Genomic DNA, 17,292 nt, shown 5'->3' with positions numbered 1-17,292 from the left:
TTGTTATACTGGAAAATAATAATCTAAAAATGTTTCCATGTCTGAAATAGAGGTTTATTTACATAAGTAATTAATAATTTATTAAAATTTAATTACTAAAATCCTATATTTTTCCCCCCAGTATTGGGGATTGAATCCAGGATCTCACAAATGGTAAGCAAGTGCTCTACCTTTGAGTTACAACCTCAGCCCTGGATTTGGTTTTTGTTTTGTTTATTCTACCACTAAGCTACCTCCCAAGCCCCCGCCCCTTTTTTTTTTTTTTTTTAAATTTTGAGACAGGGTCTTGCTAAGTTGCCCAGTTTGGCCTCAAATTTGTAATCCTTCTGCCTCAGCCTCCCAAGTAGCTGGATTATAGATGTGCACCATTGCACCTGGCTCTTAACATACTTTAATGTGTGGATTATTGACCGAAGTATATAACCATTGAGTCATGTAAAAATATTAATGATGTGGGAAGGTGCATGATGTTACTAGTGAAAAAGTATAAAAATTCTATACTCTATACTTTTAAAAATTACATATTGAGAGGATAGTAATAATTGCTAGTATTAACTGAATCCTTCACTTCTGTCAGGCACTATTCTAAGTGATTATTAAGTCTTATCCATACAGTAACCTATAAGGTAGTTAGCATCATTATCCCTGTTTTAAACATTTTTACAAAGTATAAAATGGGAATAGTTTGCTGGTTATTAATGTAATAAAACGTTAATGGCCATATTATATATGGGTGATAATATCATGGGTGATGCTCAGTAATTTTCCTAATTTTGGTAATTTATACATTTTGTAATAGTTTATGCTATTTTAAAAGAGCTGATGTTAAAACTATCTTTTTTCCCTGTGTGTTTGGTTCTTTATAAATATATACCAGTAAAAATGGGAGTTCATAATCCACTTGAATCAAAATGTGAAATATGATATGTCAAGAACTATGTAATGTTTTGAACAACCAACAATAAAAATTAAAAAAAATAAAAAAATAAATATATACCATTCTTTATTGTTTTTGTTACAGAATGTTTCATGTACTTTGAGGACCAAAAGATGGAGTTGGTTTTTATCTTTAAAAAGATATTGTCAATGATCTGATACAACTATATATATTCACTCAATGAAGATGCATGGACCTGTCTTTTGGTTGGACTAGTGGTCATTTATGACAGTTTCTTCAACCAGTTTCTATTTGAAAATTCAAATATCAAAGAATATTGGGTTAAACATGGCATAATGTTGTGAAGACTACAGATTTCATAAAGACTACAATTGGATTCCATGAATATTCTCCAATCAAAGTGATTGATATCAATCTTTTGATAACTTAATTTTGAAGAATTTTATATTAACAAACAACTTCAAAAGATGGAAGAAAAAAATGGTAGGTTTGAAGAACTTGTTGTTAAAGTTTATAGACAAATTGTGGAATTTTCAAGGTTTTTCATTAATTGACTTTTCTGACTTAGAGGACATTAAGGACTTTTTTCCTCAGGTAGCTACCAGTTTTAATTGCCTTTATACCTAATTGCTAATGAGGAATTTTAAATCAGAACTCTAATGTTATTTTAAAATACACTTTACTTTTAAGATGTTCTTAGTTTTACAGAAAAATCAAGAAGATGGTTGAGAGAGTTCCCATACATCCAGTACCCAGTTTCACCTATGATTAACATCTTTCATTTAGATGATAAATGTTATGATTAATAAGCCAATATTGATACATTATTATTAAATAAACTCCATAGTCTATTCAGTATTTATGTAACCTCTTTTTCCATTCCAAGAGTCCATTCATTATACTACATTTTATTTCCTTTTCATGTCTTCGGCTCCTTTTGGCTATGGTAGTTTCTCAGATTATTCTTGTTATTGATTTTGTATCCAGATACTTTTATTTGATGCCCCTCTTTTGTAATTATTGTCTGACGTTTTTCTTATGATTAGACTGTGATTTGGAGGAGTAAGATTACAGAGGTAAAGTGCCATTTTCAACACATCACAACAAGGGTACATGCTTTGAACATGATTTCTCTCTGTTGATATTGAGCTTGATTACTTGGCTAATTTAGGTGTGTTGCTAGGTTTCTCTACTAAAAAGTCATTCTCCCCCCCCCCATCCCCTACAGTACTCTTTGGAAGTAAATCAATATGTGCAGCCCACACTTATGAAGTAAGGATTTATGCTCCCCCAGGTTGAGAGGAAAATATCTGTGTGAACAAATTGGAATTCTCTTGCAAGAGAAATTTTTGTCTTTTTTTCCCCATTTATTTGTTCAAGTAATCATTTATTTATAAATGGACTGATGGGTGCTTATTTTACATTTGGGTTACAATTCAGAACTAATTTATGTATTTTCTTCCTCAAGTTGCCCCAGGTTTGGCCCTTGGGAACTGTTTAAGATAGCTCTTATGTCCTTTGACTTATCCCCATCAGTGTAGATATTTTTTACTTATTTTTGTTTTATAGCAGTTTTTAATTTTCTGTCACTAGAAGATGTTCCATGCTCACCTTGTATATTTCTTAAAACAGTCCTAGAATTAGCTATTCCTTGAATGGTTCCTTTTATTGGACAATGGTACTAGAAATCAATATCTGGGCATAAGTATATTCGTTGTATGTGTCCTTGTTTATAGACTTTCTCACCTGACATGCATTATCAGATATGTACATATACGCATGTATCTAAACATTTATAGCTACATGTATATTAACCTAAACATAAAAGTATATTATTTTCAACTCTAGTCCATTACCACATGTATCATTCTAGTCTCCTATCCTTGCTAATCTATAAATTCCTACTCCAGTAGTAAGAAACTTGGTACCCACTGTCTGCTATCTATTTATTTAACTGACCAATTCCAGTGTATATGTATAGATTTATCAGAATTGTAAACCTATTCCAAGTTCAGCACCTTTTCTACCCAGCTATTTAGTGTGGTCTATTTGTTATTACAATTAGATTGTCTTCATAGACTACATTCCTTACTGGAATCCCTGACCTCCTAAATGAATTTTTTAAAATTTGCATACATTAAGGTTCATTATTATCTTAAAATTCTATGCACTGCCAGGCGGTGTGGCACATGCCTGTAATCCCAGCTGCTCAGGAGGATGAGTCAGGAGTATCGTGAGTTTAAAGCTAGCCTCAGCAACAGTGGCCAGGCACTTAGCAACTCAGTGAGACCCTGTCTCTAAATAAGACACAAAATAGGGCTGGGGTTGTGGTTCAGTGGTCAAGTGCCCCTGGGTTCAATCCCTGGTACCAAAAAAAAAAAAAGAATTTTAAAGCCACATATTAAAATATATTTGTAACAATAGAACACAATGTGGTTTTTTTGTTTTGTTTTGTTTTTTTGAGGCTGGTTTTGAACTTCTGATACTCCTGACTCAGCCTCCCAAGCAGCTGGGATTACAGGTGTGCGCCACCATGTCCAGCTCTGTGGCTTTTGATACCCTCTAGGTCTAGAATAATGTATGTTTCTGTGACCTGAGATCATTATCAGTGTATTTAGTAAGTGTTCCATAAATATTCATCTAGTAAATGAATTCACATCAATATGATTCATGAATATTACCCTTTTACAAAGACTGTCTTTGAGTTTGGGAGACATATAGTATAACTACATAATTTACAAAGCTGTTATACTTCTTGCTTTATGGTTATTTTCTTGTACCTAATTATATAGGAAAGTACTAGCATGTTTGGTACTAGCATGTACTAGCATGATAACTACTGAGAATAGTTATCAGATGGTATCCTTCAATTCTGAAGACAAGTAGCAAAATTAGTCTTCAAGTATCTACTCCTGTATTTTTTGTTAAGTATTTATAGTGAATTATATTCAAATATTTCCAGGATTGTAACTCTGAGAATGCATACAATATACAAATAAGATCAACAGCAAGAAACTAAAATTGTCCCCATTGTAGTTGTCATCCACATAGGCTACAGTTGAAATCAAAGACACTATGATGTTTCTTTTTAGGACTATTCATTTAGTGTCAGGTTGCACAGAAGATGTTAATTGGATTTATTAGTTTGATTCATCAGAAAGTTTGGTACCTCTTCTTGCTCAATATTAAAGGTTTACATAGCAAGAAGACAGAAAAATGATCAGAGAGACATGAAGAACAAGTGCTATTTTAATGAGAATTAAAGCTAAACAGTATGAGATAACAAAGATATTGGAACAGTAGTTTTTAAAACCTAGAGCAAATAAATATGATTTGCTTAGTGACATTTATTTCACATAGAAGTGAATGTTGTATTTGATTGACTTTGTTTTCTTAAATTAATTCAAGGGTGGTGGTGTTGGGATCCAATCTATAGCCTTATATATCAGCAGGAGCTGAACTATACTCCCAGTCTGTTTCCTTAAATTATATTGCTATTGTCTTCTTTATTAATTAATTCTAAGATTAACGAGTTAATATGATACTTCTTAGGTAATTTTGTTTTAAGTATTTCCTATCAGAATAATTTAGTAATAACATATTGGCATTTCTAAGAAGTTTTAAATAATAGTCACTAAAAACCAAATTTAATAAGTCCCAAATACTGTCTTTTAGCATCACCACTTCTCTTCAGTTCAGGATGGAATTGTATATGATTCCAGAAGGGTGTGTGTTTGTTTGTTTTTGCAGTGCTGGGGATGGAACTCAAAGCCTCTGAGTGCTGGGCAAGTGCTCTGAAGTGCAGCCCTGGCCTTCAGAAACATGTCTACCCCCACCACATAGGCACACTTTCTATCTCCTTCCTTCATTGTTCTCTTAATTTTTTGTTTTTTGTAGTACTGGAGATTAAACCCAGAGTCTTGCACATGCTGGGCAAGCACTCTACTACTGAACTACATTCCCAGCCCTTTTTATTTTATTTTTTAAATTTTGAAATATATTTTTCTAAGTTGCTGAGGCTGACCTTGAGTTTGCGATCCTCCTGCCTCAGCCTTCTGAGTAGCTGGGATTATAGGGTTGTATCACTTGCCCTGGTTCCTGTAGAAGATTTTAATGCTAATTATTAAAAGGTATTTTAATTTTATTTTTTTAGCATGACTTTTAACTTAATTGGTTGATTTTTTTGTTTTGTTTTGTACATATGGTACTAAGGATCAAGCCAGGGCCTTGAAAGTGCCAGACAAGTATTCCACCACTGAGATATACCCACAGCCCAATTAATTTACTTTTTATTTTTTCTTTTGTGTGTGTGTGTGCGCGTGTGTGTGCGTGCGTGCTGGGAATTGAACACAGGGTCTTGTGTACAATAGACAAGCATTCTACTTCTGAATTACAACCCCAAACCTAGTTAATTTTTTTGCAGGGGTTGGTGCCAGGGATTGAACTCAGGGGCTCTTAACCACTGAGCCACATCCCCAGTCCTTTTTCTTTTATTATTTTGAGGTCTAGGTTGCCATGGGATTCACTAAGTTACGAGGCTGGCTTCAAATGTGGCAATCCTCCTGCCTCAACCTCCCTAGCCGCTGGGATTATAGGTGTTTGCCACCGTACCTGTCTCTAGTTAATTCTTTCTGTTTTTATTATATTTATTTATTTATTTATTCGAGTTATGACATCAGAATGCATTTTATTTCATTGTACACAAATGCAGCACAACTTTTCATTTCTCTGGTTGTACATGGTGTAGCACCACACCATATGTGCAATCATATGTACCTAGGGTAATGATATCCATCGCCTTCCATCTTCTTTCTTGCCCCCATACTCCCTCCCCTTCTAGTTAATTTTTTAATGAACATAAAAGGTACATATTTGAAGAGTATGCTGTGATGTTTCAATACCTGTATACATTGTTTAATGTTGAAATTTGGGTATGTATCTTTTCAAACATTTGTCATATGTGGTGAAAACATTCAAAGCTTTTTCTAGCACTTTTTAAATGTACAGTGTGTTATTGTCTATAGTCACCCTACTCTGTGCAGTAGACCACCAAAATTTATTTCTCCACTCTAATTGCAACTTAGTACATTGACCAAATATTTCCCTTCCTTTTTTTCCTCCCTAGTCTCCCCAGATTCTAATAAACACTATTCTACTCTCAATTTTTGAGATTTGTAATTTTTTTAATTTGAAATTTTGAAATCCTAGCTACTCGGGAGGTTGAGGTAGGAGGATTGCAAACTCAAGGTCAGCCTTAGCAACTTAGAAAGATCCTATTTCAAAATTTAAAAAATAAAATAAAAAGGGCTGGGAATGTAGTTCAGTAGTAGAGTGCTTGCCCAGCATGTGCAAGACTCTGGGTTTAATCTCCAGTACTACAAAAAACAAAAACTTAAAAAAGAACAACAAAGGAAGGAGATAGAAAGTGTGTTTATGTGGAGGGGGAGACATGTTTCTTAGGTGCCATATTGAGTGAGATTGTGTAGAACTTCCCTTTCTTGGCCTGACTTATTTCACGTAACATAATATCCTCCATTTCCACCCATATATTGTCCTAAATGACAGGATTTTATCCTTTATGGCTAAATAGTATTCTATTGTGTATATATACTATTTTTTTAAAGTTGTTTTAAAATACTTTTAAAATCTTTCCCATCTAGATGTCCATTTCTAACAAGATAAATTCCTAGATTGGATGACTGACTTGTATTTATGAAAGGAAACATAATAACAATAATCAATTTTAAGTGCTTTGAACAGTAGTTTTGCCTAAAAACAGTGTTTTGTTGTTGTTGTTGGTGGTGGTGGTGGTGCTGCTGCTTTATCAGTGAAAACCTTAATGATTTAGGGACTCTAGGAAAGATCTACTTCATAAAATATTTTTCTCCCTAGGCTAAATGACCTCTAAAAGTTCATAATGGAAAGCTTAACTCCTTTTGCTGAAGACTATACTTTTTGTTTTAAAAGTGTACAATAATCTCTTGCCAGTTGCCATGTTCTGATCTGCACATCAGCTCTTTGAAATACTGGCTATTTTTTGTATCCATTTTACAGATGTGGTCACATAGCTAATAAATGGCAATGCTGGATTTAATCCCAATGACATCTGGAAAAACAATATTTTGTTAATCACTATTCCTGTTCTTTCCTTGATTCCTTAGATACTACTCCCCTGAGTTTCCCTTCTATCTTCTCAAACATCATGGTTCCTTTTCCTATTCATTTCCTACATGTTGGTATTCTACAGGAGACACTTCTTAACATGTTCTCCGTGAAGAATTAAACCTGCCCTATGACTTCAGCAAGAATGTTCACGCTGTGGGCTACAAAATTGTATTTCTGAATCAGATCTTACTTTACAGCCTGCACACCTTGAATGCATAAGGAGCCTATCCCTCCTTGAATATCGTACTTATCCCTCTAGCTTCATTTTCTTGTCTTTTTTTTAGTGTGATTGGACACAATACTATTTATTCATTCATTCATTCATTCATTCATTCATGTGCTGAGGATGGACCCCAGGGCCTCCCATGTGCTAGGCGAGTGCTCTACCATTGAGCCACAACCTCAGTACCCCCTCTACCTTCATTTTCTACCCCAGTGATTAGCATTATCTTCCATATGGTTGCCTGAGACAGAAAGATGGAAACTATTCTTCTCCCACTGCCATCTGTGCAATTTTTTTTTTAAAGAAACATATCGAAATACATCATAAGATGCTTACAACTCTTGCATAGCCTTCCACATGAAAATAAAGTTGCTTAGCATGGCACCTAAGACCCTTTGTGTCATGACTCTACCTGCCCTTTAAGTACCAATTGTTATCCCTTTTTTCTTCTCACAGTGAATTTGTTTCAAATCTTGACACCTTGTCTGAATTGTGCTAGAGGAATTAAAAATAGCCTTCTTGTACGGTATGTTATCAGGACAGAATGTTAACAGGGAAACAAAACTCCTCCCGAGGCCACTTAGTGATGGCTACCCTAATTTCCCAAAGTTACCTTTGGGAAAGGTAACTTTCCCAAAGTTACCTTTGGGAAAGGTAACTTTCCCAGTGGAGCTTGGTACTCTGAGATCTCTACTGCATTTCTTATGAAGATTCTGCCTTCTTTGCTAAATTTGAAGGTTTGTTGTTTTGTTTAAGGAAAATATATATTTTTTGGTAACTAGTTTGGGATCTGTTTTCATTAATCCTCCCAGTAGCTATTCAAATGACCCTTCTAAGCAGTTATCATTATGTCCCTTCTTTACTTATAGCTTATTAATTTTAAATAATGTGTGTGTGTGTGTGTGTAGTGTGTGTGTGTGTGTGTGTGTGTTGCATGGGATTGAACCCAGGGCCTTGTGCATGCTTGGCAAGCACTTTATTAACTGAACTATATCCCAGCCCCTTAAATAATTTTATTTATTAATTCTAACAGTTTATAAATTATGCTTAACATCTTAGGTATTTTTGTTACCTTGAAACAGTGTAAATGAATTTAATTTTTGCTGATTTTAGTTGCCTTCCTTATATTTGTTTTCAATGTTGAAAGGATTATTTCTCAAGGAAAAGATGCTTACAATTTTTGAGTAAGGTATTAGGTTGCCAAGCATCAGAAATACTGGCTCCTTTATGTAATCTTACCTGTAAATAAACATAGTTTTGCTTCGTTTAATTAAAGTTAACATAAAAGACCTTTTCAAAAGAAATTGGACAGGACTGGGGATGTACTCTGAGGTAGAGTACTTGCTTCACATGCATGAAGTCCTCAGTTCAATCCTCAGCACCACACACACACAAAAAAAAAAAAAAAAAGAAAGAAAAGAAATTGGACATTTAGTTATTTTAAAAGTTATTGAGATGTTTTGTTCTGAAACCATGTACCTCTATACTACTATAGATTGAATCCTTCACACCTCAAAAGTGCCTTCTTTATGTGTACTATACTACTACTCTAAAGCAAAGTAATTTCTTACATTTCCAGGCAAGAGATAGTGTCATTGTGGAGGTACTGGGGATTGAGCCCTGATGACTTCATGAATGCTAAGCAAGCAATAAGCTAAAACTTAGCCTGCAATATATGTATATGTATACCTCCTCTCTCTCTCCTCTCTCTCTCTCTGCTATCTCCTCTCTCTCTTTTGTCTCCTCTGTCTCCTCTCTCATTGAGCCCAGAGGACTTCATGCATGCTAAGCAAGCACTAAGCTATAAGTTAGCCTGTAATATATGTATATGTATATCCTCTCTTCTCTCTCTCCTCTCTCTCTCTCCTCTTTCCTTTGTCTCTCCTCACTCTCTCCCCACTCTCTCTCCTATCTCTCTCCCCTCTCTCTCTCCTCTCTCCCCCCTCTCTCTCTACTCTCCTCTCTCATTGAGCCCAGAGGACTTCATGCATGCTAAGCAAGCACTAACCTACATATTAGCCTGCAATATATGTATATCTCCTCTCTCTCCTCTCTCCTCTCTCTCCTCTCTCATTGAGCCCAGAGGACTTCATGCATGCTAAGCAAGCAATAAGCTACAAGATAGCCTGCAATGTATGTGTATCTCTCCTCTCTCCTCTCTCCTCTCTCTCTCCTCTCTCTCCTCTCTCTCTCCCTCTCCTCTCTCTCCTCTCTCTCTCTCTCCTCTCTCTATCCTCTCTCTCCTCTCTCATTGAGCCCAGAGGACTTCATGCATACTAAGTAATCAATAAGCTACAAGATAGCCTGCAATGTATGTATATCTCCTCTCTCTCCTCCCTCTCCTCTCTCTCTGCTCTCTCTCTCTTCTCTCTCCTCTCTGTCTCCTCTTTCTTTCTTCTCTCTCTCTCCTCTCCCACCTCTCTCTCCTCTCTTATTGAGCCAAGAGGACTTCATGCATACTAAGCAAGCACAAAACTACAAGTTAGCCTGCAATATATGTATATGTATATCTCCTCTGTCTCTTCTCTCCTCTCTCTCTCCTCTCTCCTCTCTCTCCTGTCTCTCCTCTCTCTCCTGTCTCTCCTCTCTCTCCTGTCTCTCCTCTCTCTCTCCTCTCTCACACCTCTCTCTCCTCTCTCACACCTCTCTCTCCTCTCTCCTCTGTCTCCTCTCATTGAGCCCAGAGGATTTCATGCATGCTGAGCAAGCACTAAGCTACAAGTTAGCCTGCAATATATGTATATCTCCTCTCTATCCTCTCTCTCCTATCTCTCCTCTGCCTCTCCTCTCTCTCTCCTCTCTGTCTCTCCTCTCTCCCCTCCCTCTCTCTCTCTCTCTCTCTCTCTCTCTCTCTCTCTCTCTCTCTCCCTCTCCCTCTCCCTCTCCCTCTCTCCCTCCTCTCTCTCCTTGCTCTTCTCTCTCCTCCCTCTCTCCTCTCTCTCCTCTCTTTCCCCCCTCTCTCCTCTCTCTCTCCTCTCTCTCTCCCCTCTCTCCCCTCTCTCTCCTCTCTCATTGAGCCCAGAGGACTTCGTGCATGCTAAGCAAGCACTAAATTACAAGTTAGGCTGCAATATATGTATATGTATATCTCCTCTTTCTTTTCTCTATTTCCTCTCTCTCCTCCCTCTTCTGTCTCTCCTCACTCACTCTTTCCTTTCCCCCCTCTCCCCCCTTTATCTCCCTTCTCTCCCCCCTGTCTCCCTGTCTTTCCCCTCTCTCCTGGCTACTCTTCTCTCTCCTCCCCCCTCTCTCCCCCCCCTTTCTCCCCCTTCTCTCCCCTTCTCTCCCCCCTCTTCCCCACTCTTTCCTCTCTCTCTCTTCTCTCTCTCCTCTGTCTCCTCTGTCTCCTCTCATTGAGCTCAGAGGATTTCATGCATGCTAGGCAAGCACTAAGCTGCAAGTTAGCCTGCAATATATGTATATGTATATGTATATCTCCTCTCCTTCCTCTCCCTCCTCTCCCCTCCTCTCTCCCCTCTCCCCTCTCCCCTCTCCCCTCCCCTCTCCCCTCCTCTCTCCCCTCTCCCCTCCTCTCTCCCCTCCTTGTCCCATCTCTCTCCTCTCTCCTCTGTCTCCTCTCTCTCTTCTCTCTTTCTCCCCTCTCTCTCCTCTCTCCTCTTTTTCCCCTCTCTCTCTCCTCTCTCTCCCCTCTCTCCCCTCCCTCCCCCCTCTCCCCTTTCTCCCCTCTCTCCCCTCTCTCTCCTGTGTATTGAACTGGGGGGCTCTAGGCCACTCAGCCTCATTCCCAGTCCTATTTTGTTATTTAGAGACAGCTGAGGATAGAACCTGGGTCTTGCCCCTGCTAGGCAAGAGCTCTGCTGCTGAGCCACAATCTCAGCCCCACAATATTGTCTCTTAAGCACACTATTTGATAGTCTTTTACAATTAGAGTTAGACAATAGTTCTTAAAATTGGAGAAGGGAGAGTTTTCATAAACTTTTTTAAAAACTCACGAAATGTAACTCTTTCCCTTTAACCCAGAAAGAATGTCATTAACAGTTATTGTATTTGAAATTTATTTTAGTGTTTTCTTTTTTAAAAAATTTGTTTTGATTAGTTATACATGATAGTAGAATGTATTTATGCACTTTGATATTGCAATATATTTTTAAAGTTAGCAGAAACAGGTGAGACGCTTGAATCATATTCTTTGTTTCTAGTTTTTTATTAGGAAAGATGACCAAAATTCTTTTCTCAAAGAAAGTGACAGACCAATTGAATTTGATTCTATTTAGAAACCACGTGGGTTTTTCTATAACCTATGCCCTGCGGAAATGAGTCTGTTTCTATTAAACTCTGGGATTATTTACCTACCTATTTTTATTTTAGGTGATGCAAAAACTTTCTGGATGGAACTGGAAGATGATGGAAAAGTGGACTTTGTATTTGAAAAAGTGCAAAATGTGCTACAGTCACTTAAGCAGAAGATCAAAAATAGGTCTGCCACAAATAAAGGTATATCACTATGCCTAATGTTGCCACTGGCAATACTGTGTAATTCTACTTCCAGCATCCTTTTTTTAAAAGTAAAATAATTTTTGTTTGTTTTCTGACAACCTAATATTTGTCTGTTTGCTCTTTTTTGTGCCCCAAGCTAGGAAAACTGTGGACATTTTGTAATAGTGGATGACTCTGATTACTTATGAGAAATAACTACTGAATTTATTTGAATTTATTTATTCTCATATCAAGCTAACTCTTTCTTTTTTAGAGACAGTGTCTCATTAGTTGTAGTCTGGCCTTGAACTTCCATCTTCCTGCCTCAGTATTTTTAATAGCTGGCATTACAGGTGTGTGCCAGTGCACCCAGCAGGACACACAGTTTTAAAGCAAAAATTTCCCCAACTATTTTTAATACTTTCTGGTGACATTTCTGTTCTTAAGACATTTATTTACTATTAATGTACATTTACTATTATGTATTAGTAAAAACAACATAGTACTGTTTTAATATTCCTTTTCAAGCCTTCATAAGTCAGATAAATGTACATTTGAATCCATTTCCACCACCTCTAGCTGTATGACCTAGAATAAATAGCTTAGTCCATGAGCCTCAGTTTCTTTGTCTCTAATGCATGTAATTATAAGAACCACTTAGACTGGGTATGCTGGCACATGCCTTTAGCCCAGCAATTTGGGAGGCTTACTCAGGAAGACCACAAGTTCAAGACCAGCCTCTAATAGCTAAGTGAGATGATCTCAAAATAAAAAGTGCTGAGATGTGGCTCAGTGGTTAAGCACTCTTGAGTTCAATCCCCAGTCCCCACCCCCCCCAAAAAAAAATAACCACTAAGGAGAGTTGTGAGGTTAAATGAGATAAAGTATGTAAATTTTCAACATAATTGCTGGTGTTGTGAATAAAGGTGAGGATGATGCTGATTATTTTCATTCCTTTTTCCCCTCCTCGACAGAATATATACAAGCAATGATTTTAGTGAATGAAGCCACTGTAAGTAACAATTCAACATTAATCGAGGGTATGTACTTTTCTTATCCTAATCCTGGAATATTCTCTGGTATTTTCTTGCCATGAAACAGGCCACCTTTATGTCAGGTTAATTAAAGTAAAAGATTCACATTGCTAAAATCAGTTTCCTCTTTTAAATGAAAAATCTTACCCATATGTAGATAGGGAAGGCAAATAAAATTCTGAGACTCTAAGTCACTATAAACCTGCTTTCTGTGAAGAATACTACTGGAAAGGCATATTCTGGTATAGGTGAGTCAGTGGATAAATTTTTAATTTCTAAATTGGTATGAGACAATCAGTCTTCAAAGCTCTAAACAAATTCAGTTTAGAAGAATCAAAGAAAACATAAAGGAAAACTGTTTCTGTATTCCCAACACTCTGATTCCAAATGTGTGTGTTTTCCATACCACATAATTGCCCCATGTTCTGTGGACACTAATAAGATGTCCTACAATTTAATTGATTTCTGATACTGTCAAGAGTTAGTGCAGATTGCACAGGATAAAGGCTGAGCCCCACAAGATTTGCCCCCTACTTTAAATGCCATTCACAAATGCTTCTGACTGATTTGACTACTGACTTGGCTACAGATCAGGGGTCCTCACAACAGTTTTCTCCTTAGGTTCAGTAATTTTGCTGTAATGACTCATGGAATTCAGGAAAATGTTTTACTTATACCAGTTTATTGTAAAGGATACAAATGAACACCCAGATGAAGAGTTCCATAGGGCAAGGTCCAGTCTGGAAAGACACCAAGTGCATCAGTGGAGTTATGAGGTGTACCACCCCGCTAGCATGCGGATGCTTTCATCAATCTGAAAATTCTCCAGACCCCATTATTTAGGAGTTTTATGGAGGTCTGATTACATATTCACAAATGATTGGATTATTGGTCTTTGGTGGTTGACTCAATCTCTTGCCCCTCTACACTCCCTGGAAAAGGAAAGCAAAAGTACTGAGGGCTGAAAGTTCCAACTCTGTAATTGTGCTTTGGTCTTTCTGAAGACCAGCCATCATCCTAAAGCTCTCCAGGGACTGCAGTCACCAGTCATCTTATCAGCATTCAAAAGACACTCATCACTGGAGATTTCCAGGGTTTTAGAAGCTCCTGTGTCAGGAACCAGGAACTAAGAGCAACTATTAAAACAGAAGTGCTCTATCACCCTATGCTTAAGGTATACAAGGGTTTAGGAATCTTGTTAGGAACTGGGGCAGATCAAATATATACTTTTTGTTGTATAACAACATGTACTAAGACTAGAAAAAAAGTTACTTTTATCAGAATTACTATTCCATAAATCTTAGTTTATCACAGCCCCATTTTATAAATCTTTATCACAAATTTGCTAAAATGTTGAGAAAGTACAACATTTACTGGATTTTAATACTGCTGGGTATTATTAGAAAAATTTATTTTTGTTTCACTGTTAAGGAGCCTTAAGACCTTTAAGTCTCTGAAAATGTAGTCCAACATCACTGGTCTGTTTTAAAGACCCTTTTTGTTTTTCTTAAGTATTCACAATTTCAGATAGCTAAAAATATCATTTTGGGAGAATAGGTTCTTAAAGAAAATATCCTCCTTTCACAGTATCCTTCAATAATATTTGGATTCATAGGGGAGGAAAATCTTTTTATCTCAGTGCCTACATGGGAGCTGTGTATTAAACTGGCAAATATCAAATTAACAGGAAAAAAGGCTCAGGAGGCTGAGACAGGAGGATGGAGAGATCAAAGCCAGCCTCAGCGAAAGCAAGGCGCAAAGCAACTCAGTGATACCCTGTCTCTAAATAAAATACAGGGACTGGGATTGTAGCTCAGTGGTTGAACACTTGCCTTGCATGCGTGAGGCACTGGGTTCTCAGCACCACATAATAAAATAAAGATACTGTGTCCATCTACAACTAAAAAAAATAGTTAAAAAAAATACAAAAATAGCGCTGGCCATGTGGCTTCGTGGTTGAGTGCCCTGAGTTCAATCCCTGGTACCTTAAGAAAACAAAGAAAGAAAGAAAGAAAGAAGTGGCTACCCAAAACAGCAGTGAGATTTGAGAGCTTATTATGCCATCATAATAGGGGAAAGGTAAGAGTGAGGGAAATGACTTATTAGAAGTGGGTGGGAGGAACCAGGCATGGTGGCACACTTCTGTAATCCCAGTGGCTCTAGAGGGTGAGACAGGAGGGGATTGCGAGTTCAAAGCAAGCCTCAGCAATGGTGAGGTGCTAAGCAACTCGGTGAGACACTGCTGTAAATAAAACACAAAATAGGGCTAGAAATGTGGCTCAGTGGTAGAGTGCTCCTGAGTTCAACCCTAGTACCCACTCCCCCAAAAAAAGTGGGTGGGAAGGAGAAGAGACACTTAGGGAAGTACAAATGACTTATAAAAGTCATTTGAAAGGTAAATGGGCCCTGAGGAGAGTAGATGGGAGATATGATCATTTGTAACAATGTCTGTCTGGATATAGTGCCACCTTTTCTCTGCTCTCTTGTGATGTATTCTTGGTTGGTACAACTCCTGTGAATTATGATAACTTAATGGATCTGTTCATTTTTGTTTTGGAGAACGTGTGTGTAGACAGTTTAAGAGGATTTCAGAGAAAGCCTCTTACTGCATTCATTGATTCTCAAATGTTTTTAGCTCAAAGTATTTTCTGTGTCACTGTGGTACATCCAGACCCTTTCAGAATCAACGTACCTTAAGGAATTATATTAATTTTGTAAGGGAGAAGCTTTTAAATGCAGGAGATGATAACAAGAAACTAATAGTAAACCATTTTTTCCCTCTGAAACAACTTATTTTCTGGTAAAAATAAATTGAATTTTTGTTTGGGGTCTTTTAAATCAATAATTTCATCAGTAGAAATACCAAATATTATAATTGCATTTTTTATATAGTTAGTTATTCTGAAATGTAACCTGTTTATTAATGGCGGAGAAATGTTTAGGGAAGAGTTATGTAATTTACATTGTTAGCTTATAAAAGTATTAAAAACTTGGTGATAATAGATGTTTCATGCTAGCATTTATTTTTTTGAAAAATACTGAGACTGAGAGAAACAAAAGAACTTGGTGTCAAGAGTCATAATAAGCCATCTGGGATTGAACCTGGACTCCCTAGACTCCTTAATAAACCACCAATCACCTTTATGTTTTTGCTTCTATATAACTATATATTTTGGCAGTGTCCCCATAAAAAGATTAGATACTGTTTTCCTTGAATTATTTCCCTTTACTTCCTCATTTAATGATTAATTTTAAATCTCCATGTTTTCATTAACTTCTACTTCAGCTATGAATATATGTTTGTTTCATTTGTATTTGCTAATATGATTTATGTAGCTTTTATAAAGAAATTATTTGAGGAAAAAATCAGAAATCCTTAACTTGTAAAATTATTTAATTTCTAGTCAGTTATTATGGATTTCTTTGGCTGTCATATTTTTTCAGCTTTTTTCTTTACCTTGACCATTAAAATGGGATATTTGTTTTCCAGTAAGCCAAGGAGAAGCCTTGGAGTTTAACTTTAGATATTATTTTAAATTTTTATTGCTGTTGTTTTTAGTAAGACTAAAGAACTACTTAATCAAACTTCAGTTAGGCACGAGAACCTTCTCCTTGGCCCATATTTTACTTCTTAAAAATATAGTTTTAACAAGAGCTTGCCCCCATTCTTGATATTTAATCACCCTCATTATTTAATTAGGTTCCTCATCTCCCACCATCTCTGTGATATGTGACCACTGGCCTGTTTTCATCAAGAATCCTGTTGGGTTGGTTTATTCAGAATCCTCTTTAGATGCTTTATGTTTCCTCTTGGTAATTTTCCGTCCATTGATTCCATCCTGATCCTTGATTATTAATTCCCATTTGCCCATACTATATTCTGAACTGAGCCTACTTTCCCTCCCTCACTGGAAAAATCACACTGCAATGGTCCTTATGCGGATCTCAGTGGGTCATAAATAGAACATTTTATGGTGCTTCAGCGTGTATCATTGAACCCAGGGATACTCTATCACTAAGCTACCCATCCAGCCTTTTTAAAATTTTGAGATAGCTCTTGCCAAATTTCTGAGGCTGGCCTCAAACTTGTAATTCTCCTGCCTCAGCCTTCCAAGTTGCAGGAATTTCAGGAGGTGCTACTTTATCCAGCTGATTAATTTTTTTCTATAACAGCAAGTTAACAGTCTAGGACAAGATACTTTTTTCCTTACAGTCCATTTGTGCATAGGAAAAACCACATTAAGAAAAATGTTTACTTTTTTTTTTTTTTTTGGTGGTACTAGGGATTGAACCCAGGGCCTTGTGCATGCAAAGCAAGCACTCTACAGACTTGAGCTATATCCCAAGCTCAAGAAAAGTTTTTAAGCCAAAGAATAGCCCACATACTCACTTTACAGAATATGAACAGGGAATCTATAGCTTTTTGTCAACAAATGTACATCTTTATTTGTATATTATAGACACGTTAGAGGGTAAGCTTATGAAGTATAGAAATTAGGGGGAAATAGAGTACTTATCTAGCATGTGCAAGTCCA

The 17,292-nt window shown here is 36.9% G+C and overlaps 1 protein-coding gene across 1 annotated transcript in view; it reads left to right on the top strand.

The window, feature by feature from the left end:
* The window catches only part of Setdb2 (SET domain bifurcated histone lysine methyltransferase 2), a 43,783-nt gene that overhangs the window by 4,856 nt on the left and 21,635 nt on the right, over window positions 1-17,292 (top strand). Inside the window, exons 2-4 of the mRNA XM_026393657.2 lie at window positions 1,022-1,381; window positions 11,616-11,741; window positions 12,698-12,763. Coding sequence (XP_026249442.2) covers window positions 1,366-1,381; window positions 11,616-11,741; window positions 12,698-12,763 — 208 coding nt within the window. The 5' untranslated portion in view covers window positions 1,022-1,365. The remainder of the gene's footprint in view (window positions 1-1,021; window positions 1,382-11,615; window positions 11,742-12,697; window positions 12,764-17,292) is intronic.

Source organism: Urocitellus parryii, chromosome 2 (genome assembly GCF_045843805.1).
Source record: "Urocitellus parryii isolate mUroPar1 chromosome 2, mUroPar1.hap1, whole genome shotgun sequence".
In the NCBI taxonomy this organism is placed as follows: Eukaryota; Metazoa; Chordata; class Mammalia; order Rodentia; family Sciuridae; genus Urocitellus; species Urocitellus parryii.
The sequence above is the reverse complement of the archived record's forward strand: the minus strand, read 5'-3'. Positions and strand labels throughout refer to the sequence as shown.